The following is a 24,314-nucleotide window of genomic DNA, read 5'->3' as shown; positions in this document are numbered from 1 at the left end:
AACAGGATATCAGGGATCATTCAAATAGTATTGAAAACACAGAGAGGCTAATGTCATAAACCTTTGACATGAATCAAGGGTGCCTCCACATCTGGAATATTCTCTGCAGTTTCTGCTCAAAAGACCCCAGAAAAGGACCGGAGGGAGCTGGGGAAGGTCCAGAGGAGGCGACTCAGGCGATGGGGGGGTGGAAGGAGCCTCCCTTTGAGGAAAGGTTGGGACCTTTGGGGCTCTTTAGCCTGGAAAGGAGGCTCCCCTCCACTCTGGCCGCTCTCCTTCCTCCTTCCTCCACCAGGGGGAGCCCTCTGGGTCCAGCTCTGCTCCCCTGGGAGGCCAGCAGGGGGCCTGGAGGGATCTGAGGGGATCCTGGGGGATCAGGGGCAGGACTGGATGAGCTCTGGGGTCTCCCAGAAGTGGAAGGAGGAAAAGGGGGGGCTGCCCCTCCTTGGGATGAAAGGAGAGGAAATGGCTGAGGTTTGTGGAGAAGGTTTTCCTCAGCCAAAAGCAGCCTATCTTTACACCCAGATTTCCTTGCATCCCTTTCCTAAATAAGGTTCCTTGAAGGGGAATCTTGTCCACCCCAAAAGATGGCAGAATGGGGGAGGGGGCTGCTGAAGAAAGAGTCTCCCCCCCTCCAGGGCAGCCCCACCAAGAGGGCAGGGCAGGAGTCCAGCCTGAGGGACCAAGGATGGGAAGCCATGATGGCTCTGAGAGACTCTTGCAGGGCCCCAAATGGAGGTTTGTTTCTTTTCTCTCTTTCCCCTCAAGATTGGGAGGATCCTGGCCCTGTGACCCCCCTCCAAGAGCCCCCACCCCATTTGGGCCTCCTGGCCTCTCCTTCCACCTGGAGGATGAGAAGAAGCTCCTGGCATTTGGGCCCCACTCCTCCCTCCAACAAGGGGGAGAAGGAAAGGGATCTAGTCTCCCCAGGTGGATCTCCACTCGATCCCTCATTTCTCTGGGGTGGAAACAGACAGAAGGACGAGGACCTGCTTCCCCCAGGATCTCCTTAGGATCCTCCTGCCTCTTTTTGGGGGGGGGGAGACTTGTGATTCCCTTCCTCCCCCACAGCAGGAGATCCACTAAGGACCCTCCATCTTCCATGGGGGGAGGGGAGATTTTGGTCCCTTTTTACCTCAGTTTATATCAATATCCATGTCAACATTCAGACAGACAGATGGATAAATTTAAACACGTTTTCATTAACTGCAGTTGGAAGAAAATGTCAGCTATGGAGGCAAGGACAATCTTATATTGATTAAAATAAAAGAATAAACATATAAAAAAAGACTTTTTAAATGGTGTGGAGGCTGCTTTTCCCTTTGAAGGGACCCCCCCGTTCCCCCCCTCTGGTTCCTGGGGAGGGGAATATGGGGCCGGAGGAGCCACCAGACCCATCACTCACCTTCGCTCTGATTGTAGCGATTCCTCAGAGTCTCCAGGCCGACTCTGAACGACTCCTCATTGCCACGTGATATCTGGGTCTGACTGTCCCAGTACTGGGGATCCTCCTTCCCCACATACTTCTCTATCCAGGAGACTCGAGGCTTCCTCCTCCGGGTGTGGCTGTCGTAGTAACTGAAGAGTTGATCATCCACATATCCCACAGAGACAAAGTGGGGCAGCCCCTGACTGGGGTCTGAGATGGAGGAGTAGAAATACTTCATGGAGTGGGAGGAGGCGCCTGGAAGGGACCCAGAGGAGGAGAGTTAGGGGGCTTCAGTCAAGGGCCCTGATCCCATGGAGGCTCCCACCTGAGGCTCTGGGGAGAAGGAAGGAAGGAAGAGGAAGAAGAGAGCTGGGGGGGGGCAGAGGAGGAAGGGGGGAAGGAAGGGGGAGATGGTGGGAGAGGAGGTAGGAGGTGGAATGAGGGAGCGACTGAGAGGGAAAGAAGCAGCTTCTGGAGGGCCTGAAGGGTTGGAGGGCAGGGAAGGTCTTCACCTGCCCTCAATTGTGCCCTCCCCTCTTCCATCAAGGCCTCCCTCAAACCCCCTTCTGGGCTGCTCAGTCTCTGCCCCAAGGAGGCTGCAGTGGCCCCACAGGGAAAAGGGCGGATTCCCCCCCAGGAGCTCAAAAGCAGCAGGAAACCCCACCTGGACACCCCAAATTTCCATTCACAGGAAAAAAAAAAAGTCTAAGGGCCAAAGTGGATGGTTTATAGCTGCAGATATTAGGGGAGATGTTATAAAATGGGGGAGGGGAAGGTAGAGGCAATGGGATCCTTAGGGGAAACCCAAAAGGGGGAAGGCAAAGGGAAAGGAGCAGCAATGAAGCCACGGAGACCCCAGATCTTCCTCCTGTCCCCCTTCCCATCGCTGGAAAATCCTCCCTCCCCTCCCAGAGTTCAGCCATCTGAGCAGGAATCGGCCTTGAACCCAGGACTCAGAGGGGCTCCCCTCATTCCACAGAGAATTTCACTGGGATTATCCCAAGATTGCTTCATTTCAGAAACCCAGTTAGGGCCCTGAAACCATCATCCACGGCCACTTTCCATTGGACCAGATTTCCTCTGAATCTCACCCTTCACTTTCTGCAGAAGCCGCTCTGAAACCTTCCCTCCTCTGGGGCTGATCCTGCACTTTGTCAGGCAGAAATGCCCCTCAGCCAACTTGGGAGGGGATTGTGATCCTGGCTACTCAACTCTTCCCGTGATCAGTGAGTGCAAGGTAAAGGCCTAAATCAGAGTTCCTCAGACTCAGCCATTGGGACTTCAATTCCCAGAATTCCCCTCACCCTATAGAAACCCAGGGGGCTTCTCCACCCTGCCCCCACTGGGGCTGATTGGGAGTTCCTGCTGAAAACACCCATGTTTTTTGGGGGGCTCAGCTGGGGTCCTCTCCCTAAACTCATCCTCTGTGGGGAGGGTCCTGTCACCTTTCAAGCCCCTCTGGTGAACCAAAGATTAAACACAGAAAATTATTTCACTTTCCATCATGCAAAACTCCTGACTGAGGATCATCCGAGTTTTTCCAGCCCTTCCTTGGAGGACAGGCTCAATTCACAAGACATGAAATTTTACTAACAAGGAGGGAAAAAATCACATTAAATCACCGTTTATTTTCCATTGTCAAAATACAAACATGGAAGAGACTCTAAGGCTGCCCAATGAACAGGAAAAAAACAGCTTCTAAGCGGGTTAAAAGAATCAAAAGAAAATAAAATGAATAAAATGCTGCTGGGAAATTGATTCAGCTGGAAAATCCCCTTTTTGGTGTCCATTCTGAAAGCTCTTCAGGTCAGAAATTCTTCCAGGGCACCCAAGATTTTAAAGATCATTTTCAGGATCGTTCATGGGATTTATTTGGGCAGAACCAGGGTCTGCATACAAAAGGGCAGGACCTCCAAAGCCCAGAGAAATAAATACAGGGAGTCCTCGACTTATGACCATAATTGAGTCCATGTTTTTGTTGCTAAGTGAGACATTTGTTAAGTGAGTTTTTTCCTCCATTTTACAAATTTTCTTGCCACAGTTGTTAAATGAATTGTTGCAGTTGTTAAATTAATAACCTGGTTGTTAAGTGAATCTGGCTTCTCCGTGGACTTTGCTTGTGAGAACGCTGCAAAAGGGGCTCATGTGATATGGGGAGACTGTGACCGTCATAAATATGAACCAGTTGCCCAGCATCCAAATCTCGGTCACATGACAATGAGGATGCTAAAATGGTCATAAGTGTGAAAAGTGGTCATACTGTCACTTTTTTCAATGGCATTGCAACTTTGGACACTAAATGAACTGTTGTAAGTCGAGGACTGCCTGTAGTCCCACTGCCCATTCCCTCCAGTATGGCCTCCCAGTCCTTCCCAGTCCAAGGCAAAGGCCTGGGCCTCCTTCTTCCTGCTCCTCCCCACAATCCCAGGGGCTTCTCAGAGCTTTTGGGGAGAGGATCCCAGATCCACTTCCTGCTCGGGGAGATTTCAGAATCGAAAAGGGATCACAGAATTTCCCTAACAGAAGGAGGGGATCGGACTCTCCGTGATCCAGAACCGGCTTCTTCCCTTGTGGGGCTGAGCAGCGATTCATTTCATGGTCACCATTCAGAGGTGTTTCTCTCTCTTTTTTACCTCCAAGCCAGTTTATTTAATCCTTAAGTTCCTGCCAACTTTTTTTTTTTGAAAAGTTTCTATATTGATAATTTCTCAGAGCAAACAGCCAGGAACACCCCAAGTTCCTGATTACTAAGGAATAATTATATATTTTAAATATTTTTTAATTTTGCAAACTGCCCCATGTCGGGAGCTTCTGAAATGGAAGAAGGAACCTCGTGGGAGGCAAATCTCTGCCTCTCCCAGAATAAATCTCTGGGGGTATTTTGGGTTTAGGATCACCGGGTGATGGTGGGGATCAGGAGAAAGTGACAATCAGGAAGGAGGAATCTTTAGGAAGATTATTAAGAAGGGCTTCTCTCCAGACTCTCATCCTGCTGCATTCACAGGACAACCTTGGCCCCATCGCTCCACTGCACCAGCATCTGCCAAGACACGGATCCGATTGGAGAAACCAGCCGGGTCCTCCCAGCGCCGGAAGCCCCAAAGAGCCCCAAAGCCCCCCCAAAGGCAGGAAAGGCGACCCAGGGGGGTCGGGGGGTTGGGCGAAGGCAGCCAGGAAGTTCGGGAACTGCCCTGATCCCCTGCAAACGCCGCTTTCCGACAATCGCCACTTCGGGGGAGGGAAAGAACTGCGCTTGGGGGCGCCCAGGTAGACTTGACGGACACCTGGAGGGTCCACCCTTGTCCTGTTCCCCGGGGGGCTCTCCTGGGGTTAGGGGAGAGGCAGCAGAGTCCCCTCAACGTTTTGGGACCTAACCAAACAGTGGCCACGGGGGGGGGGAGGGGAGCGGACTGGAAAGAGGACCGAATCAGGGACTCTATTTGTGGGAATAAACTTTTGGGGGGCGGAGAGAGAAAGAGTCCCTGGAAGGAAAAAAGGGGCCGGATCTCCCGAAAGGCCCCAAAGGGACTCACCAACGCAGCTCTGCCGTAGGGCGACCGCCAGCAGCACCAGGAGCCAGAGGGGCGCAGAGCGCAGAGCCATCCTGGCAGCGACCCTCAAGCAGCCCCCGGATCTCCTGGACAGTCGCAGGCAGAATAAGACGCGCCCCGCGTGAGCCACAGCGCAACAACCCAGAGAAAGGCCGCGATTGGCCAGGCTCAACCAGTAGAAAAAAAGTATCCCCATGTCGTCATTGTTGCTAGGCGGACTTCCAGGCGCAACCGGAGAGAGACGAGGGAAAGGAAAGCGAAAGTTCCATCGGGAAATCCCCTTCCAGGGATTCCGCCTCTTGGGGGGAGGGGCGGAACTGAGGGGGCTGGAAAAAGAGGGGGGGTTCTCTGGGCCTGGGGGAGGGGCGAGGGGGAGGGGAGCCCCTCGCAGTGGGGGGGTCAGGTGGAGCTGCCCCCAAAACGACGCAGTCTTGGGATCCACAGAGGGAGAGCAGCATCAAGAGAACCGGAGAAACGAGACTTCCGGTTTATGGTGCCCAAGTGAGGGCCCCCCCGGAGTGCTGGACCCACTTCCGGTCTCCAGGATTCCAGGAAGAGGCTGAGAGCCTGGAAAGAGCGCAGGGAGGAGCAAGAGAGACGATGGAGGGAGGTTGAAGGGAAGGAGGAAGAACCCTCGAGAGAGCCAGGGAGGCCCAGCCTGTGGAACAACGTGCCTACCGTCCCTGTCCTATTGTTTCTTTTATTTTTCTTATAGGTGTCCATGTATTCATAACTATGTTTTTACTTATACCTATTATCTTGTAAGCAATTGACAAACCAAATTAAAATAAAAAATAAAAACAGAAGGATTGTGTTTGTGTCATGTTAACTGTCTTCCAGCCCTTGAGGGGCTGTCCCAGAGAAGAAGGGATGGACCTCTTCTCCAAAGCCTCAGAGGTCAGGGCATGAAGCAACTAGGATGGAAGCTTCCTAAAGAGAGATCCAACCTAGAAGTCAGGAGAAGTTTTCTAACGGTGAGAACAATTCATCAGTGGAATAATTTACATCCTCCGAATTGTGGCTGCTCCCTCACTGGAAGTTTCCAAAAATAGAGTGGGGAACTGTGAGGCTGGGATGGTATTAGGTCTCCTCCTGCCTGGATCTGAGGGGTGGACTAGGAGACCTCTGAGGTCCTTTCCAGTCCTATGATTCTGTGTTTTACCTCAGACTCCCCAAAGGATCTTCTCTCTGGATAAAAATGCTCAAAGGCTTTTTTGTGGCCTCTTCAAGGCAAAGATATTTATTTCTTTCTAGGGAAAAATGCCAGAGGGATCAAATACACAGTATATAAATTCCCTGTTTCCTTTTCTTCTCTGGTGAAGCCATGAATCTTTAGGAAGCTTCAGACTCTTCCCTTTTCCTACCATAAACTAAGATGGCTGCTCTCTCCTTTGGCGGTTCTTCTGGAGAATCCTTGGACTCAAATAATAAATCCCTCTTCCGATTACAGTTGTTATTATGATCCCCAAATTTGGCTGATTTTACATTTCCTATGATGAACAGCTTCAGAATCAGGGGGGGGGGGGTGGTGTTTCTACCGGTTCTGTCCACCTCTGTAGAACCGGTAGCTCTGAAGAGCAGCAGACATAGAACCGGTTCTATGTCTGCTGATGTTTTTGACCACCCGCCCACCTGGGCTCTTACCTGATCTTTATTTCCTGATGGTTGTGGCAGGTCAGAAACTCCAAGTATTCTTCGCTCTGGATGAAAATGCTCAAAGGCTCTTGTGGCATTTTCAAGATGGAGAGGACTCTAATAAATAAATATATTTCTAAAACTTTTGATTCAGAAGGCGCTCAAATACAGAGTGAATTTTCACCTAACGCTTTAAAGCAGCCTTGTCCCACCTTTTGGGAAGCACCGAGTGAAAAGGAATTGTCTTGGGCTGTGTACAAATTATATAATATAGTTGGTATACACTTCTATTATTTTTCTATTGTTTATTATGACATTAAAAGTTTTGTGGGGCTGCGTTATTAGCTTTCCAAGGCTGAATGTGACTCTGGTGTTGCAGGTTGGAGACGCCAGCTTTGTGCCCTTTTCAGGCTCTCAAAGATGGGAGCCCTTGAGGGCATTGGGGTGAAAGACCCCCCAATTTTCACTCCTCCTCGCCCAGAAAGCATCCACTATACAGGTAGTCCTCAACTTACAAGAGTTCATTTACTGACCGTTCAATGTTGGCACTGAAAAAAAAGACATATGACCATTTTCCACACTTATGACCATTGTAGCATCCTCATGCTCACGTGGCAATTGACTCATATTTATGATGGTTGCAGAGTCCTGCAGTCATGTGGTCCCTTTTTGTGACCTTCTGACCAGCAAAGTCAACGGGGAAGCCAGATTCACTTAACAACCTCATTACTAATTTAACAACTGCAATTAATCACTTAAAACCGTGGCACAAATGCTCGCAAAATGGGGCAAAACTCACTTAACCAATGTTTCACTTAGCAACATAAATTTTGGGTTCAGACTCTTGGGTCGTAAGTTGAGGACTACCTGTAATATGGGGGACAGTCAGGGGTCTCTCCCATCAGTCGGGGGTCTCCCAACTCTTGGGTCATACTGGGCAGCTGAAGAGCCCAGAGAGGATCTCTCAGAATCAGGAGAAGCTGCCCTTCTGCAAGGGGACCAGGACGGCTCTGGCAGGCATTGAGCTCCTCTCTTCCAAAGGGCCCCTGGGTGAGGCTCAAAGATCAGCCACTTGGCCAAGAACCTGAGGCAAAGGAGGATTTTGAGGGAAAAGCAGCCTCTGTTGCTGCCATCCCCAATCCAAGACCAAGTAGCCATTTTACAGAAGATCAGCTGGTGATGCAGGAGAAACTTCTGGACACAGGAACAAAATGGCTGCCTCCTCCCCAAAGGAGCACACAGGGGTCCATCCCCCCCCACTTCTCCCCTTGATTCCTCCCCTTCCTATCACTCAGAGTGAAATTGGGGTCTCTGATCAGCAAAGAGGGAAAAATCTTTGCTATTCCCAACTTCCAATAAGAGGCAGCAACTGATGAGAAGAAATGAAAATCATTTATTTTCAGCAAACACTTTTGCTATTCTTACAGTATGTATGCAATGGTTAGTAGGGAAGCAGCCAGGCCAAATTGTGGATCTCCTGTTCCATTTTTCTTAGAATTGACCATTTTACTTTATTCAAAAGATTAAAATCCAAAATCCAAAAGAAAAGGATTAAACAGAGACAAAATTAAACAAAACAAAAACATTGGAAAAAATAATTAAAAAAGAGAAAAGGACAAATTATGTCCCTAGTTGAACATTGAGAAATCTACTGCAACAATAGTGCTGTGTTCACAGACTGACAAGTTCTCTCTCTGGTCCGCCGCCTGCGTGGGAGCGCCGACCGCTCCCATTGGTTGATGCCGTTTGACAGCCGGCTATAAAAGGAGCTGTCAAACGGCATCAGCTGTCGCCGCCAACTCGATGGGAGGATGCTGGGGCCCCTTGGTCCTGACTGCATGTTGACCTGGCTGGCCCTGTGCATGGGCAGACCTTCCTGGTCATAGTAGACTCTTTCTCTAAATGGATTGATGTGACTTTGCCTCCCTCCACAACTACACTGGCTGTCACGAGAGCCCTGACCAGACTGTTCGTTACGCACGGCCTCCCTGACACCTTGATATCTGATAATGGCCCCCAGTTCACCTCTTGTGAGTTCGGGGTCTTTGCCGCCAACCTGGGCATCAGGCATGCCCTCACAGCCCCTTTTCACCCTGCAAGCAATGGGATGGCTGAGAGGGCTGTTAGATCTGTAAAAGAAGCCTTGGCAAGGTTTGGCCAAGCAGACTGGCACTCCAAGCTGTCCACTTACTTACTCAGCCAGCATTCTACTCCATGCACCACCACCACCAAGTCCCCTGCAGAACTATTGATGGGCAGACGCCTCAGGACCACCTTGGACAGGTTACATCCCCACTATGCCCCTGGCACGCCTTTAGGCTCTGACAGCCATGCCAGGGAATTTACCCTGCAAGACCTGGTTTATGCCAGGAACTATGCAGGGCACCCTCTATGGATGCCAGGGCAAAGAGTTTCTCCTACAGGATCCTGTTGGAGGATGGCCGAGTGTGGCACCGGCACATAGACCAGCTAAGGAGGCGTTGGGAAAGAGCTGCCGTCGACTCCCAGGGACCACCAGATGCCCCGGTCTACCAGCTGCTAGACATGCCGGTCTACCAGATGCCTGAAGCCTACTCACCAGACGCCCCGGTCTACCAACTGCCTGCTGAAGCTGACCAGCCGAGCGAACCGGTCTACCCAGCAGCTGCGAATGGTTCCCCGCCTGATGACCCGGTCTACTGGCCGAATCCCGAGCCATCCCCGCAGCAAGCCAGTTGGAAGGACCTACCTGGTCAGCAGCTGGACACTCGGACGAGGGCTCCTGGAGGCCAGCGAGGATCTCCGGGTGACTCCCTGGGAGCAAGGGACCTTTTGCCTGCCGGCAAGCCCCTTGGTCTACGACGATCTGGCCGCGAGCGAAGACGGCCTACCAGGCTGCAGGACTACGCATGCGCCTGGCCAGGGGAAAGGAGTGCTGTGTTCACAGACTGACAAGTTCTCTCTCTGGTCCGCCGCCTGCGCGGGAGCGCTGACCGCTCCCATTGGTTGATGCCCTTTGACAGCCAGCTATAAAAGGAGCTGTCAAACGGCATCAGCTGTCGCCGCCAGCTGACTGCCAGTTAGCCTCGGCAGCCGCGGCAACCCTTTATTCGCTAGAATAAAGCCTGTTAACTTTCGAGCCTGCGTCCGTCTCTATCTTTACCGCCGCTCCACAACAAATAGCTTCTCCCCTTGCAAAAGAGGCCCAAAGTTTATAATCTTGTACATCTATTTGCAACCTGACTGACCTGTCATAGATTACATATGTGAGAGGAAAAATAGTTAATACTTGAACGGCAAAGTTAAAATTCAAAGCACTGCTAACAGTGTTATAATTTAGAAATTCTACACAATTTCTTATTTATCACAAACAAATTCAATCATTATCTCTGAGTCCAGTGTTAAATACTTGTGTTTGGTTCTTAATTGTGAAATCTTTCCTTAGGTTTTTAATTAGGAATTTTATCAACAATTGCATTTCATTTCCAAAGTTCACAAGCCTCTGTTGTGACTATCTCTGCCAGATTGATTGTTGAATAATTCTCAACAACACAGCATTTCTCTTGCCAAGAAAATCCAGTCCATCCTTCATCATATCTGTTATCTCAAGAGTTTCTTCTATTCATATTGGTTTTTATCTGTTCTGACAAACCAAATACTTCTTTGGGTGTGAAGGTGACCAATTAAATGCCAAATCTTCCAATTGCAGATCAGGTCCAGTTGATATTTCCTGATTTTGCATATTGTCTTGATTTTCCAGAACCATTCTTTTTTTTTTTTCCTAAAAGGTTTTTTAATTTTTTGACAACAAACATAAACAAACAAACACAAAACAACAAATAAAACCTTCTTTCAGCTATACAGCGTGTCGGTTGGTACATATTTCTTGTGCACAATATGTATCCTCTTTACCTCTTAGATTTAAATTTATATTCATATTATATTAATCAACTTTCCATATCATGTTATGTTATAATTACACCATCATTAGACTTTAGTTGCAAGTTCACATTGTCCTTTTCGAGCAAATCTCACATTTTTACAAATTCTCACATAATGTAATTCCTTCCATAATAATCAATTATAACATATCATTACCATTATTTTATATTTACTGTTGTATTATATTTATATTATATTTCATTTTCCTATTTTTTTATCTAACCTTTGATAAAATAAATCCCATATTTTATAATATTCTTTTTCTTCTTGCTCTCTAATTGCCAGTGTCAATCTACTCAGCACATTCCATTATTTTCTTTATCACCTCCTCCTTTCTTACAATTAAAATAATAATAATTTGAATTTAATGGTAAACAATGAAAGAGGAGGAAAAAAAAGTTGTAAAAGTCCAGGTTATAAAATAGGTCAGAAGTGAACTAGTCATAAATCAAGAGATTGTAAAGCTTCAAGAAATGCAATGAAAACCCAGGTGTGCTTAAGAAAGCCGAGCAGCTGAAGGGAAAGGATAGCAAGAGATCAGACCTTCTGATCTCCATACCAAGAATTGCAGGCATCCAGCCCCCTCCTCTCTTCTCTACCTGGGGAGGATTGTCCAAAGGTCACCCTGGGTCCTTCCTAGTCTCCCCTTCAAAAAAACAGGGAGCACAGCCACCAAATAACCAGCTTTGGTGGCAAAGTCGGCTTCTCTTTGGCAGCAGAAAAAAATTATATTCGTTCAGCACATCACGATGTGGGAAGCTTCTTGCTCCATTTTTCTTAAGTGTCAAAATCCCTACATGGCAGTACATGGCACATACTATTTATTATATAACTATTATACAATAAGAAAAATAAGAGAGAAAAACCTCTACTTTCAATCCAAGCAACTAGGATGAAGATTAACAGTTTATCACTCTCCCTTAAAGTAAAACTAGAAACTCTTCTAGTTTTATTCTTCGCCCCATTAACTATGGGCCTTTTTCTAAAACCTGTTAATCACCAGAAACCCATTAAAGGTCACCAGAAACAACAACATAGTTGCTACAAGCTACATTACAAAGCTATTACAAGCTAGACAAGGCAGTTTGGTGTAGTGGTTAAGGCACCAGGTTAGAAAGCGATTCTAAGTTCAAGTCCCACCTGAGCCACAAAAGGCAGCTGGGTGGGCCAGTCATTCGCTCTGACCCCCCAACCCACTTCAAAGGGTGGTTGTTGTGGGGAAAATAGGAGGAAAAGGGGTGTTGGATATCTTCAATGCCTTCAGCAGGATACAAATAAATAAAAAATAAAATAATATCTACTAATTGCAGTTTGAATCTTTTTGATTCCACAATTATAAACATGTAAGATGTTCTTTTCTCCTCTGTTCTTCAATCCTAATACAAAAGGATACTGATCCAATGATAAAAGCAAAGGCAAAAGACCCCCAAATACATCCTGGTTCCAGGCATGCAGGATGGGCCTGAAAGGCTCCTCCGGAGAGTCCGGCCTAATTCAGGAGAAAGCTGATCTCCTCTCCTCTCTCCTCATGCTGGGACTGTCCAATTGTGCTGCCAAGAGAAGGAAAAAGCAGGCAGGGTCACTCTGGGAGGGAGCCAAGAGGAGGAATCCCACCACCCAGGCTGAGGGATCAGCACCAATCGGCCCAGCTGATCCCACTCATGAGAACTGTGGCTTCCTCAAGAGAGGGATCAGCTGGGTGGGGTTTTCCAAGGTAGAAAGAAGGGAGAGGCAGGACTGGGACTGGCTCCTGAGGCGGCTGAGAACCTGCCCCACAAGTTAGATAACATCCATGTCCCCCTTCAAATACAGGAATCCAATACTGGTCCGTGTTGCTTCCGGGGACCTACGGATCCCTATGCTCCCCCTCCATGTCTTCCTTCAGCCTCTGGAGGGAGGGAATCCCAGAGGGCTCAAAGGAGTGGAGAGAAGCCCCTTCTCCATCCATGACTGCAGGAGCCTCAAGAAGCCCCTCATCTGCCCCCCTTTTCCTCCTGCTCTGGGGACCCCCCAGTCTTGTTAGGATATCAAATTCAGGAACTGCAACAGGAAAGTGTCCAATGGGGGAAGAGCTGATTGGTTGGGCTGGCTTCTGCACGAGGCAATCCACGCTATGATTGGTTGCTGTGGGTATAAAGGGGGAGTTTCCCTTTTTCCCCGCCTTTTTTCTTGTCTGTATTCCATGTGCCGTTTGATTTACCTCACGATGTTCCTGACTATCTTGTCTGCTGCAACTATAAATATATTTATATATATATATCTAAACTACAAGTTTGTGTCAGTGTCTTTTGACTTCATCTGGACAGCTGCTCCGTCATTCTCTGACCAATCTGCTCTTTGCAGCTCTCTGAGCCTCCTGATCCAAGAGAGTCAGATCCTGAGAGGGGCCACAGTCTGGCCTTGCAGGATAAGAGTTTGGGGGCAGGCAGAGCCCTCCCTTCCCAGAGCCCCTCTGGATCTCCCCCAAATTCCTCCCCTTGCAGCGCTTGAGATGAACAGGAGAGAGAAGAGGGATTTCCCAAAGCATCTTCACCATCACTTGGTCCTTGGACCTCAAAGCCCCCATTTCCCTCCCTTCCTCCTCCCCACACAAACCCCAGTGGGGCCACTCACCTGCGAGGGGGCTGCTAAATGGCCTGGTTCCTCCCTGCATTGGAGAGAGAGAGAGACACAAAGTGAGAGGATAGAATGGAATGGGAGTAAAATGCTTTGTCCTGATCCTCTCTCTCTTCACCATTAAACCTCTGCAACTTTATGAATCTCTCAGAGGAGACCAGCCCATTTATTTTATTATTAAACTCCTATGCCATCCATCTGTTCAAGGTGACTCTGGGATACTTACAATAAAATGCCATGCAAAACATTTAAAACAATAAATTAAAAACCAGATTTCCCCCACCGGATCACGTTGCTATGACTCCAACAAGAAGATCATATCACCATATGAGAAAGATGCTAAAATATGTGGCTTTTATAAAATTAAGGAGAAGGAACAAACTGAATACTTTTTAACATGGGGCTTATTTTATCAATGGCAGAAAAAGAATTTAGAAACTTGGGAGCATAAGATAATGAATAATTACATAAGGAAGGTTCATCAATTATTATGTCATCAATATTAATATTATGAGTATTATTGTTATTACTATTTCTCAAAATTAGTTGTACTCAGACAACACACTGTTTATACAGAAATGGAATTTTTTAATATTTAATAAAAACTTTTTTAAAACTTGAAAAATGAAGAAGATCACATCCGGTGTTTATTGACCACTTCCTTGGGTCGGATCCGAGATGACCTGGGAGAGGCCAAATGTCCACCAGGGCGACCACAAACTCCTGGGCCATTTCCAAGGCCAAACCCATGGATGGAAGATTGCAGCCCCAAAACCAACCAAAGGAGAATATTTGTAGCTCAGGGTTGCAATGAGGGGTCCTTGGTGCTCTCTGAGCTTCTTTCTTTTCTGGCCGATGTTTCATTACCATAACAAGCGCAGAGAGCACCAAGGACCCTCTCGCAAGACCATAATCCTGGGGAACTCCACTGCCCATCCGAAAATGATCCCCAGCACTCAAGCAGGGAGGTGGCCACTCAACAGGGAGGCTGGTACAGTAGGAACAAGCCCAATTGATTTCATGAACCCAGCTCCAAAACAGGGAGTAAAAACCATTAATTTGGGGCAAGGCCCCTTGAAAGCCAAAAGAGATTCTCAGGTGACCATGCCATCCCACCTGTTCTGCGTCCTGGGGTATCGGCTGCTGCCAAACCCTAAACCCACCTGGGCACATCTCTGAGAGGGGACCCTCCCCCTTCCAGATTCAGCCAGGTCTCAGCTATCCCACCAGAAGAGTCTCTAACCACTGGGGATCACAGCATTGTGGTGGTTTTCCTATTTCCCACCAAGGAATGAAGGGCTCTTTCCTCCAAAGGCTCCACCATGCAGACTCTGGGCTGCCTTCCCTGCCTGACTGAAAGGGCCTGGAAATCCAACAGGGAGAGTTTCCCTTCTCCTCTGCAGGGACAAACCAGTGCAAGGAGAGTGAATTCTGCAAGTTCCTCCTACTTGGAAAACAGGGCAGCTTCTCACTCAGAGCAAATCTTTCGCCCAGATGGATCCTCTTGAGGGTTTCTTGTCCTAGATCTTCCCTTCCAATATCAGTCTGGCTGTTATGAAAAGGGGGCCTCCTTCCCCAGCTTAGTTCTTAGGAGGAAATAGCACAACTCTGCAGCTTCATGAGTTTTTTCTCTCTGTTTAAACACACATACACACACAATCCTCAAGTGATGGTGCCTCTGAAGCCTGTTCCAAGTTGGAAATTACATGTACTCACTTGGAACTGCATTGTAGTCATCTTGACGTCTTTCTGCAAGGACAAAAATCAGGGAAAGCTCTAAAGAATCCACTAGAGATCATCCAAACTCTCCCTCTGTTAAGAGGAAGAACCGCAGGAGATACTTCACAGACCCTTTGTCCCATTTATAAAGACAGAAAGATCTTCAAAATACAAATGTATCTCCTGATTTGCCCCAAGAGAGACCTGCTGCCTCCAAGATGGATGGAGGGGAATTGGGGGAAGCAGCAGCAGCAGCTGGGAGGGGAGGAAGATTTTCATGGAAATCCTTCTCTGCTGCTCTTTGACCAAATTCTTCGAAAGGGACAGAACTGGGAAGCCTCTTCCCAACTCAGAAGAAGACAGGACTGCCTGAATCTCAGACTCAGCTGAATGGAGACGGGAGTCCCAGCGAGAGGCTGAGATCTCAGAGGGCTACGAAAACAGGACAGAAGGAAGCCCAGAAGAAGCTCCCCAAAGGGGGTCCTTCCATCACCCCCCCTCAAAAAAAGATACTTACTGAGGAATACCAGGATCCCAGCAATCACACCCACCAGGACAAGAGCAGCCACAACGCAGCCGATGATGATCCCCAGGTTGGATTTTGGTTCTGAATTGGGAGAAAGAGCAGATCATTGAAGGAGAAGCCCAAACAATCTTCCCAAGAGAGACCTAAAGAAGGGAAAGCTGGAAATTCCCCAAAATTAAAATCTCCATGAGCTCATTTTTGTGTCCTTCTCAGGGTAACATGAAGGCGCCTTGCTAACCGTTGTTAGAGGACGTGTCCTCCTGACGCTGCCTTCTTCTCCCACCAGCCCAGCATGAAGGCAGCTGGATTCATCTTTGGCTTTTCGACTCAAAAGCAGCCCTTTGCCACCTTGTGACTCTCAGCAGCTTACAAAACAAAAACGTCCCCAACACAATAAAATAAACAAAATTTGTTAAAAACATTTTGGGAATTGGGCAGATCTGTGTTTGCATTTTATTATTTAAAGTAAAATAGTTCATATCACCTAGACTTTTTTTGTAAGTACACACTTTCATTTCTTTGGCTAGTCCAGAAATAGCATAAAATTGTATTTTGTGCTTCCAGAACGTCAGCATGAAAATGGAATAGGGTGATATCCAGCTTCTGGACGGACCCACAAATGGCAGAAATACAATAATGGAATAACAGAGTTGAAAGGGACCTTGGAGGTCTTCCAGTCTGACCCCCTGCTCAAACAAGAGGCCCTAAACCATTCCAGACAAGTGACTCTCCAGTCTCTTCTTAAATGCTTCCAGTGATGGAGCCCCCACAACTTCTGGAGGGAAGCCATTCCTCTCATTAATTGTCCTCCCTGTCAGGAAATTTCTCCTCAGTTCTAGGTTGCTTCTCTCCTTGTTTAGTTTCCACCCATGGCTTCTTGTCCTGCCCTCAGGTGCTTTGGAGAATAGCTTGACTGCCTCTTCTTTGTGGCAGCCCCTGAGATATTGGAACGTATCATGTCACCCCCAGTCCTTCTTTTCATCAAACTAGAAATGCCCAATTCCTGCAACTGCTCTTCATAGATTTTAGCCTCCAGGCTCCTAACCATCTTTGTTGCCCTTCTCTGCCTTTTTCCAGAGTCTCAACATCTTTTCTATATCGTGGCAACCAAAACTGGATGAAGAATTCCACGGATGGTCTTACCAAGGCATTATAAATTGGTATTGCTTGGGGGGGGGGGAAGCAGGTTTGAGGAGGGAAGTTTAAATTTAAATTTCTCTTGCACAAAATTCAGGATTCCCATTGAATAGCAATCATTCCACTTGTGAATTTGGTGCTTGCTATAAACAACAACAAAAATAAAAGGAATATTTTATTTTGCCTGGGATATCAGCATAACAATTACATTTGAATATTTCTTGTATCTTGGTGACAATCATCAATAAAAAATTGAATTTGAATTTTGCAACTTTGGAAGTCCAGTGTACGTTAAGGACACTTCTGAGCATATACAGAACTCTTTGAAAGAGGGCTTTTTTCCTTGGGTTTTATGCTGAGCCTCAGGAATTCACCTATCAGATCATAAAATAAGGTGCAACTTCTTTCTTAGAGAAGCAACACACAGTGACCTTTTGACCTTTAAAGCAGGAAACCCTGTTAGTCTCTGATGGGAAATAAAACTCAGACTTCTTAGCCTCTTTTCTGACTCCTGATGCATCAGTCCAGCCACTCTCTGCATTTCCTGAAGTCGGCTGCACTTTATCCATTTTAGTCAAAATTTTCCTTCAGAAAAGGGGCAACCAGACTCCTCCTGATTCTTCTACTTTAGGAATTGTGAACAAAAGGAAATCTATTTCTGGTGCTGGGGGCAAGAAACGGGGAAGGCCTAAGAGAGGATCTGAGGGCATTTCATCAGGATCGGCCAACTCTTGTGATGGGACTCTGTACTTTCCATCCCCTGAAGTCAGTTCTGTGCTCTGGTCCCTGCAGCTGCACCAACCTCAAACACTGGAAAAACCAATGGATGAAAGCTCAGGTTTGCTCACACCTGGACACATCTGGGGCCAGATTCCTCTCCCACCACCTCCCAGCCTGCCAAAGAGCCCAGCCTTCCCCTCCCTGCAGCCTCTCACCTTCCAGGGCCAGGTCCAGAGGCTCCTGCAGGCCGTCGTGCTCCACGTGGCACCGATAGCGGCCCCTCTCTTTGGGGTCGATCCGGATGCTGAGCCAGTAGTGGAAGGTCCCATCCGCGTTGGGGGCCACAGACCTATGGAGGGTGTCCTGCAGCCAGACCTCCCCGTCCCTCGTCCAGAAGGCATCGATCTCCCTGGGGTAGAAGCCGTGGACCCGGCAGATGTGCGTCTCCATCCCATCCTCCACCTCTGTCTTGCTTCTCACCGTCACCACTGGGGGCTCTGCAGAAACGGCACCCCCAGAATTAACTCTCAGCCCCTCCAGAGCTTGGAAGGGGGGGTGAGAAACTTAGAGAGGCAGGAAAATCTCCCAGCACTTAATTTTAACCCCAGGATTTAAACTTCACACCTGTAGCATCTCCAAGAGTTTCAGGAAATGCTCCAAATCTGGAAAATGCTCAACCACAAGAACTCTTGATTTTCCCAAATTGAGGGTCCAAGGAAATTCCTCTCTGACTGCTTTGAACTCTGACTGATCTTGGGCTGCTCCCTTCAGGGGAGGGAGAGTGGAGATGGTCTTTTAAGTTCCCTTTCAAGACAACCACAACAACACAGAAGTTGCTCCCTACTTCTTGGTTCCTCTTCTTCTCCCCAGAATCTGAGGCTGCTCCAGGCCTCTTTCCAAGGGACACAACCACAATGTTATGAGCAAGAGAGCCAGAATCAAAGCCAAAAGGGGCTCAGGGCTTTTGGAATTTCTCACTGATCTATTTGGAAAACAGATTTTGTCTCTCAAAAGGGGGGGGGGGAGGGCAGAGGGAGGTGATGCCAATGGAAGAGAGAGAAGGTCCTCCCTGGCAGGGAGGGGCTGTTGGCAATCTGAGGGGGGGGGGTGGATTCCCCCATTGATCCTAATCTCAACCAGCTGATCCTGGAGGGATCAAAGAGCCAAGAGGGGGAGGGGTGGTCTAGATGGTGAATTAATAACAAATCACAGGAAAAGGTTATAATGTGACCCCCCTGTGGGGTGAGGGGGTGTTCCTGAAGGTGGGGAGGGGGCCGTTTTGAGGAAAGAGTCACTAAGTCAGAATTGAGGGAACCTGTTTGAGGTTTAAGAGAAAGATCTACAAAAACTATGGGGGATCCCCCCACCCTGGAAAGAGAACCCCTCATCCATGGGCTTCTTTGCCCAAGTGGGGGCTCTGATGATGTCTTAGGAAGGGCAGAAGAGGAGCCCCCACAGTGGTGGCCATGGGAGGTGCCCCAATCAGGTGCAAGACTGGGAGGGAGCCCCCTGTGGGATGTGGGGGGAAGGAGAGTTCATGGGGGGAAATTAAGGGAGCCCATCACTCTTGACTACAGTTTGGCTAATGGGGGTTTCACTGAATAGCCCCAAATGGTTGCCTCATGGTGGGCAGTGAACAGGACACCCTGAAGGGCTTTTCCTGCCAGGGAGAGGCTGCATTTCCTGGTCCACTGAATGGCTGCCTGGCAATGGGAACCAAACAGGGCTTCCCGTGTCCTGCAAGAGGGGCTGGAAGGGGAGGAGGAGGATTCCCACCAGGGCAAACAGGCTCCAGACAAGGGACCCAAAGGGGCTGAATGTGTGAGAGAAATCCGGCCATAAAGGAGGAAAGTCCAGCCTGGATCCAGATGCTCACCTGTCCTCAGCAGCGTCTCATTCCCATAGGACAGGTACTTCTGCAGCCAATCAATGCATTCCTCCAGGTAGGCCTTCCATCCCTGATTAAATCCTGGAATAGCATCCCATTTCCTCTGGGTGATCTGGGCCTGGGGGACGGGAGCCACCCAAGTGCGGGTCTCCTTGTCGAAGGTGATGAAAGTCCTCCCTTCGTAGCCATACTGCATAAACCCTCCTTTGCTCCCGTCTTTCCGGAGTTCACAGCCAAACATCAACTGTATTATGTGAAAGCCTGAAATAGGGACAAGATGATGGTTTGGGGAGTCCTCAAGATAGGCAGAGACCCTCCCTCCCTGCAGGGACCTTGACACAGGCACTGACACCCCCATTTCCTCCCTAGAGTTCAAGGGAAAGAAAGCCCCCATCACTATCCGCCCTTCTCCCCTCCCTCGACCTCCCTCCCTGCATTTCCCCCCCAGGATGGAGCCCCTGAACCTCCCCAGGAAAAAGGAGAAGCTGGAAAAGACAGCAGAGGATCCCAAGGGAGACCCAGAAAAGGGGGAGTCACAGAATAAACGGAGGGACGGAGACATTTCCATCTTTCCTTCTGCTGTTCCTCTGCAGGGGAGACTCTTGGGGGGAAAGGAAGGGATCCCAGAGAGAGAGAAAAGTTGCCTGAATCTGCGGCTGCTAAGAGGGACTGAGAATCTCATGGCCTCAAAGAGCATCTGGTCGATCTACACAAAAGTTTGCAGGGATCCCTGTGACCATAAATCTTGGTCTATATCCACAAATAGCACACATCACAAGGGCTGGTTCCCACTTTGGGCTAACCTGAAACAAACCATGGTTTAGTGCAAAGTGGGAATGAAGCCTTGAAGGGCCACAAAGGAATATTTTCCTCAGCCACAGCAGCAAGTGGCCCAGTCTGATCTGGACACCCAAAGGGTTATTGACCTTTGAAAGGAGCTTGAAGTTTACAGGCTCTGCAAGGCCCTGGAGAAGATGTTTCGTCTTCAAGTGAACAGATTCTTGGATTTAAGGAGAACACTGAATGTTTGAAAAAAATAAAACAAATGGAAATCCTGAAATGTTTCTAGTTCTGTTTGGCCTTGAGAGAGAGAAAGGACGCCAGAAACTCTCAAATCTAAGGAGAAACTACCTGTAAGTACAGTTGAACTAAACTGACCAGTCCTTTCCCTCCCTTTCCACACCCAGGAATGACGGGTGAGGGATCCTTTCTCTCTGCATCTTCTGCTCAGCCTGAGAACTTCCCTTTGGAGGAAGAGGAAGATCCTCGTGAGCTGCAGTCCGATCCTTCCCTCGAGAGGAGATTCCCTGATCTCCCCATGGGAAAAATAGTTCTGGATTTCTGCCCAAGAAGAATCTCCTGCCATTCACAGGAAGGCCCTAAATATTTGGCTGCTGTTTTCAACTCCTGAGAACAAGCTCAGTCTTATTTCAGAAGCATCAAAAGCAAAGACAGAAATTGTCTTATTTCACTTGAAGATAAAATCTGTATTTTCTTATCTCAAATTTGGCACAGATTTGAATATTTCTGCAGGAAAAAGAAAGCACAGGGATCACATTGAAAAGGCAAGTTTCCTTTTTTATATTTAGTGTAAGAACACTATTAATGCATCTCTTCAGGTCTATGCATGAAACAATTTCAGCCCATCTTTGAGCCTGGATGTTCAGGGCTTCCCTGAGGCCTGAAAAATAGTTCAAGGGTTCCTCCAGGGTCAAAAGGTTGAGGAAGGCTGCTTAAGAGGGGCTAAAACACATTTATATTTAGAACTGCCGTGAAGAATATCAGAAATCACTTCTTTATGTCTTTTTTCTTTCTTTATTTTCTTTAATTGTTTTCTTTTCTTGTACTTTTTTATTTTTGTTTGATTTCTTTCTTTTATCTCCTTTACTTTAGGTTACTTTCTATTAGTTTTTGTTTTTTGTTCAAAAAGTTTAATCCAAATTTTATAAAAAATTTAAAGGGCAAACAGGATATCAGGGATCATTAAAATAGTATTGAAAACACAGAGAGGCTAATGTCATAAACCTTTCCGTGAATCAAGGGTGCCTCCACATCTGGAATATTCTCTGCAGTTTCTGCTCAAAAGACCCCAGAAAAGGACCGGAGGGAGCTGGGGAAGGTCCAGAGGAGGCGACTCAGGCGATGGGAGGGTGGAAGGAGCCTCCCTTTGAGGGAAGGTTGGGACCTTTGGGGCTCTTTAGCCTGGAAAGGAGGCTCCCCTCCACTCTGGCCGCTCTCCTTCCTCCTTCCTCCACCAGGGGGAGCCCTCTGGGTGCAGCTCTGCTCCCCTGGGAGGCCAGCAGGGGGCCTGGAGGGATCTGGGGGGATCCTGGGGGATCAGGGGCAGGACTGGATGAGCTCTGGGGTCTCCCTGGAGGGGGGGAGGAAAAGGGCGGGGCTGCCCCTCCTTGGGATGAAAGGAGGGGAAATGGCTGAGGTTTGTGGAGAAGGTTTTCCTCAGCCAAAAGCAGCCTATCTTTACACCCAGATTTCCTTGCACCCCTTTCCTAAATAAGGTTCCTTGAAGGGGAATCTTGTCCACCCCAAAAGATGGCAGAATGGGGGGAGGGGCTGCTGAAGAAAGAGTCTCCCCCCCTCCAGGGCAGCCCCACCAAGAGGGCAGGGCAGGAGTTCAGCCTGAGGGACCAAGGATGGGAAGCCATGACGGCTCTGAGAGACTCTTGCAGGGCCCCAAATGGAGGTTTGTTTCTTTTCTCTCTTTCCCCCTCAAGATTGGGAGGATCCTGGCCCTGTGACCCCCCCCTCCAAGAGCCCCCCACCCCATTTGGGCCTCCTGGCCTCTCCTTCCACCTGGAGGATGAGAAGAAGCTCCTGGCATTTGGGCCCCACTCCTCCCTCCAACAAGGGGGAGAAGGAAAGGGATCTAGTCTCCCCAGGTGGATCTCCACTCGATCCCTCATTTCTCTGGGGTGGAAACAGACAGAAGGACGAGGACCTGCTTCCCCCAGGATCTCCTTAGGATCCTCCTGCCTCTTTTTTGGGGGGGGGGGGAGACTTGTGATTCCCTTCCTCCCCCACAGCAGGAGATCCACTAAGGACCCTCCATCTTCCATGGGGGGAGGGGAGATTTTGGTCCCTTTTTACCTCAGTTTATATCAATATCCATGTCAACATTCAGACAGACAGATGGATAAATTTAAACACGTTTTCATTAACTGCAGTTGGAAGAAAATGTCAGCTATGGAGGCAAGGACAATCTTATATTGATTAAAATAAAAGAATAAACATATAAAAAAAGACTTTTTAAATGGTGTGGAGGCTGCTTTTCCCTTTGAAGGGACCTCCCCCTTTCCCCGCCTCTGGTTCCTGGGGCCGGAGGAGCCACCAGACCCATCACTCACCTTCGCTCTGATTGTAGTGACTCCTCAGAGTCTCCAGGTTTTGTCTGAACCACTCCTCATGTCCACGTGATATCTGGGTCTCTCTGTCCCAGTACTGGGGATCCTCCTTCCCCACATACTTCTCCATCCAGGAGACTCGAGGCTTCGCCCTCCGGCTGTGGCTGTCGTAGTGAACAAAGACCTGACCGTCCACGTACCCCACAGCGACAAACTGGGGCAGCCCCTGACTGGGGTCCGAGATGGAGGTGTAGAAATACTTCATGGAGTGGGAGGAGGCGCCTGGAAGGGACCCAGAGGGGGAGAGTTAGGGGGCTTCAGTCAAGGGCTCTGATCCCATGGAGGCTCCCACCTGAGGCTCTGGGGAAGAAGGAAGGAGGAAGGAAGAGGAAGAAGAGAGCTGGGGGGCAGAGGAGGAAGGGGGGAAGGAAGGGGGAGATGGTGGGAGAGGAGGCAGGAGGTGGAAGGAGGGAGCGACTGAGAGGGAGAGAAGCAGCTTCTGGAGGGCCTGAAGGGTTGGAGGGCAGGGAAGGTCTTCACCTGCCCTCAATTGTGCCCTCCCCTCTTCCATCAAGGCCTCCCTCAAACCCCCTTCTGGGCTGCTCAGTCTCTGCCCCAAGGAGGCTACAGTGGCCCCACAGGGAAAAGGGGGGATTCCCCCCCAGGAGCTCAAAAGCAGCAGGAAACCCCACCTGGACACCCCAAATTTCCATTCACAGGAAAAAAAAGTCTAAGGGCCAAAGTGGATGGTTTATAGCTGCAGATATTAGGGGAGATTTTATAAAACGGGGGAGGGGAACGGAGAGACAATGGGATCCTTAGGGGAAACCCAAAAGTGGGAAGGCAAAGGGAAAGGAGCAGCAATGAAGCCACGGAGACCCCAGATCTTCCTCCTGTCCCCCTTCCCATCGCTGGAAAATCCCCCCTCCCCTCCCAGAGTTCAGCCGTCTGAGCAGGAATCGGCCTTGAACCCAGGACTCAGAGGGGCTCCCCCTCATTCCACAGAGAATTTCACTGGGATTATCCCAAGATTGCTTCATTTCAGAAACCCAGTTAGGGCCCTGAAACCATCATCCACGGACGCTTTCCATTGGACCAGATTTCCTCTGAATCTCACCCTTCACTTTCTGCAGAAGCCGCTCTGAAACCTTCCCTCCTCTGGGGCTGATCCTGCACTTTGTCAGGCAGAAATGCCCCTCAGCCAACTTGGGAGGGGATTGTGATCCTGGCTACTCAACTCTGCCCATGATCAGTGAGTGCAAGGTAAAGGCCTAAATCAGAGTTCCTCAGACTCAGCCATTTGGACTTCAATTCCCAGAATTCCCCTCACCCTATAGAAACCCAGGGGGCCTCTCCACCCTGCCCCCACCCCCTGCCCCCACTGGGCCTGATTGGGAGTTCCTGCTGAAAACACCCATGTTTTTTGGGGGGGGCTCAGCTGGGGTCCTCTCCCTAAACTCATCCTCTGTGGGGAGGGTCCTGTCCCCTTTCAAGCCCCTCTGGTGAACCAAAGATTAAACACAGAAAATTATTTCACTTTCCATCATGCAAACTCCTGACTGAGGATCATCCGAGTTTTTCCAGCCCTTCCTTGGAGGACAGGCTCAATTCACAAGACATGAAACTTTACTAACAAGGAGGGGAAAAAATCACATGAAGTCACCGTTTAGTTTCCATTGTCAAAATACAAACACGGAAGAGACTCTCAGGCTGCCCAATGAACAGAAAAAACAACAGCTTCTAAGCAGGTTAAAAGAATCAAAAGAAAATAAAATGAATAAAATGCTGCTGGGAAATCGATTCAGCTGGAAAA

The 24,314-nt window shown here is 48.7% G+C and overlaps 3 protein-coding genes across 12 annotated transcripts in view; 1 reads left to right on the top strand and 2 right to left on the bottom strand.

Annotated features, from left to right (window-relative positions):
• The window catches only part of LOC113431589 (major histocompatibility complex class I-related protein 1-like), a 76,618-nt gene extending 71,386 nt beyond the window's left edge, over positions 1-5,232 (bottom strand). For all 3 annotated transcript variants that reach the window (XM_087953894.1, XM_087953893.1, XM_087953892.1), the window contains exons 1-2: positions 4,963-5,232; positions 1,406-1,684 (exon numbers count right to left, since the gene is read on the bottom strand). In XM_087953894.1, the coding sequence (XP_087810020.1) occupies positions 1,406-1,684; positions 4,963-5,176 (493 nt within the window). In that variant the 5' untranslated portion in view covers positions 5,177-5,232. The remainder of the gene's footprint in view (positions 1-1,405; positions 1,685-4,962) is intronic.
• The window catches only part of LOC113428608 (major histocompatibility complex class I-related protein 1-like), a 684,789-nt gene that overhangs the window by 226,060 nt on the left and 434,415 nt on the right, over positions 1-24,314 (top strand). The gene's annotated exons all lie outside the window — the stretch shown is intronic.
• LOC113428674 (class I histocompatibility antigen, F10 alpha chain-like) overlaps positions 11,395-24,314 on the bottom strand; it is a 156,967-nt gene continuing 144,047 nt past the window's right edge. The window contains exons 4-10 of one of the 2 annotated variants that reach the window (XM_087953858.1): positions 22,505-22,783; positions 19,131-19,403; positions 17,470-17,751; positions 15,389-15,478; positions 14,869-14,901; positions 13,150-13,183; positions 11,395-12,086 (exon numbers count right to left, since the gene is read on the bottom strand). In XM_087953858.1, the coding sequence (XP_087809984.1) occupies positions 13,164-13,183; positions 14,869-14,901; positions 15,389-15,478; positions 17,470-17,751; positions 19,131-19,403; positions 22,505-22,783 (977 nt within the window). In that variant the 3' untranslated portion in view covers positions 11,395-12,086; positions 13,150-13,163. Of the gene's footprint in view, positions 12,087-13,147; positions 13,184-14,868; positions 14,965-15,388; positions 15,479-17,469; positions 17,752-19,130; positions 19,404-22,504; positions 22,784-24,314 lie in introns of those variants that run through there. The other variant, XR_015747209.1, reaches the window with a different exon arrangement.

This window comes from Notechis scutatus, chromosome 2 (genome assembly GCF_049901735.1).
Source record: "Notechis scutatus isolate UNSWTSFEM ecotype Mainland chromosome 2, rNotScu1.2, whole genome shotgun sequence".
NCBI classification, from domain to species: Eukaryota; Metazoa; Chordata; class Lepidosauria; order Squamata; family Elapidae; genus Notechis; species Notechis scutatus.
Note: the sequence above shows the minus strand (reverse complement) of the source record. Positions and strands in the feature narration are given on the sequence as shown.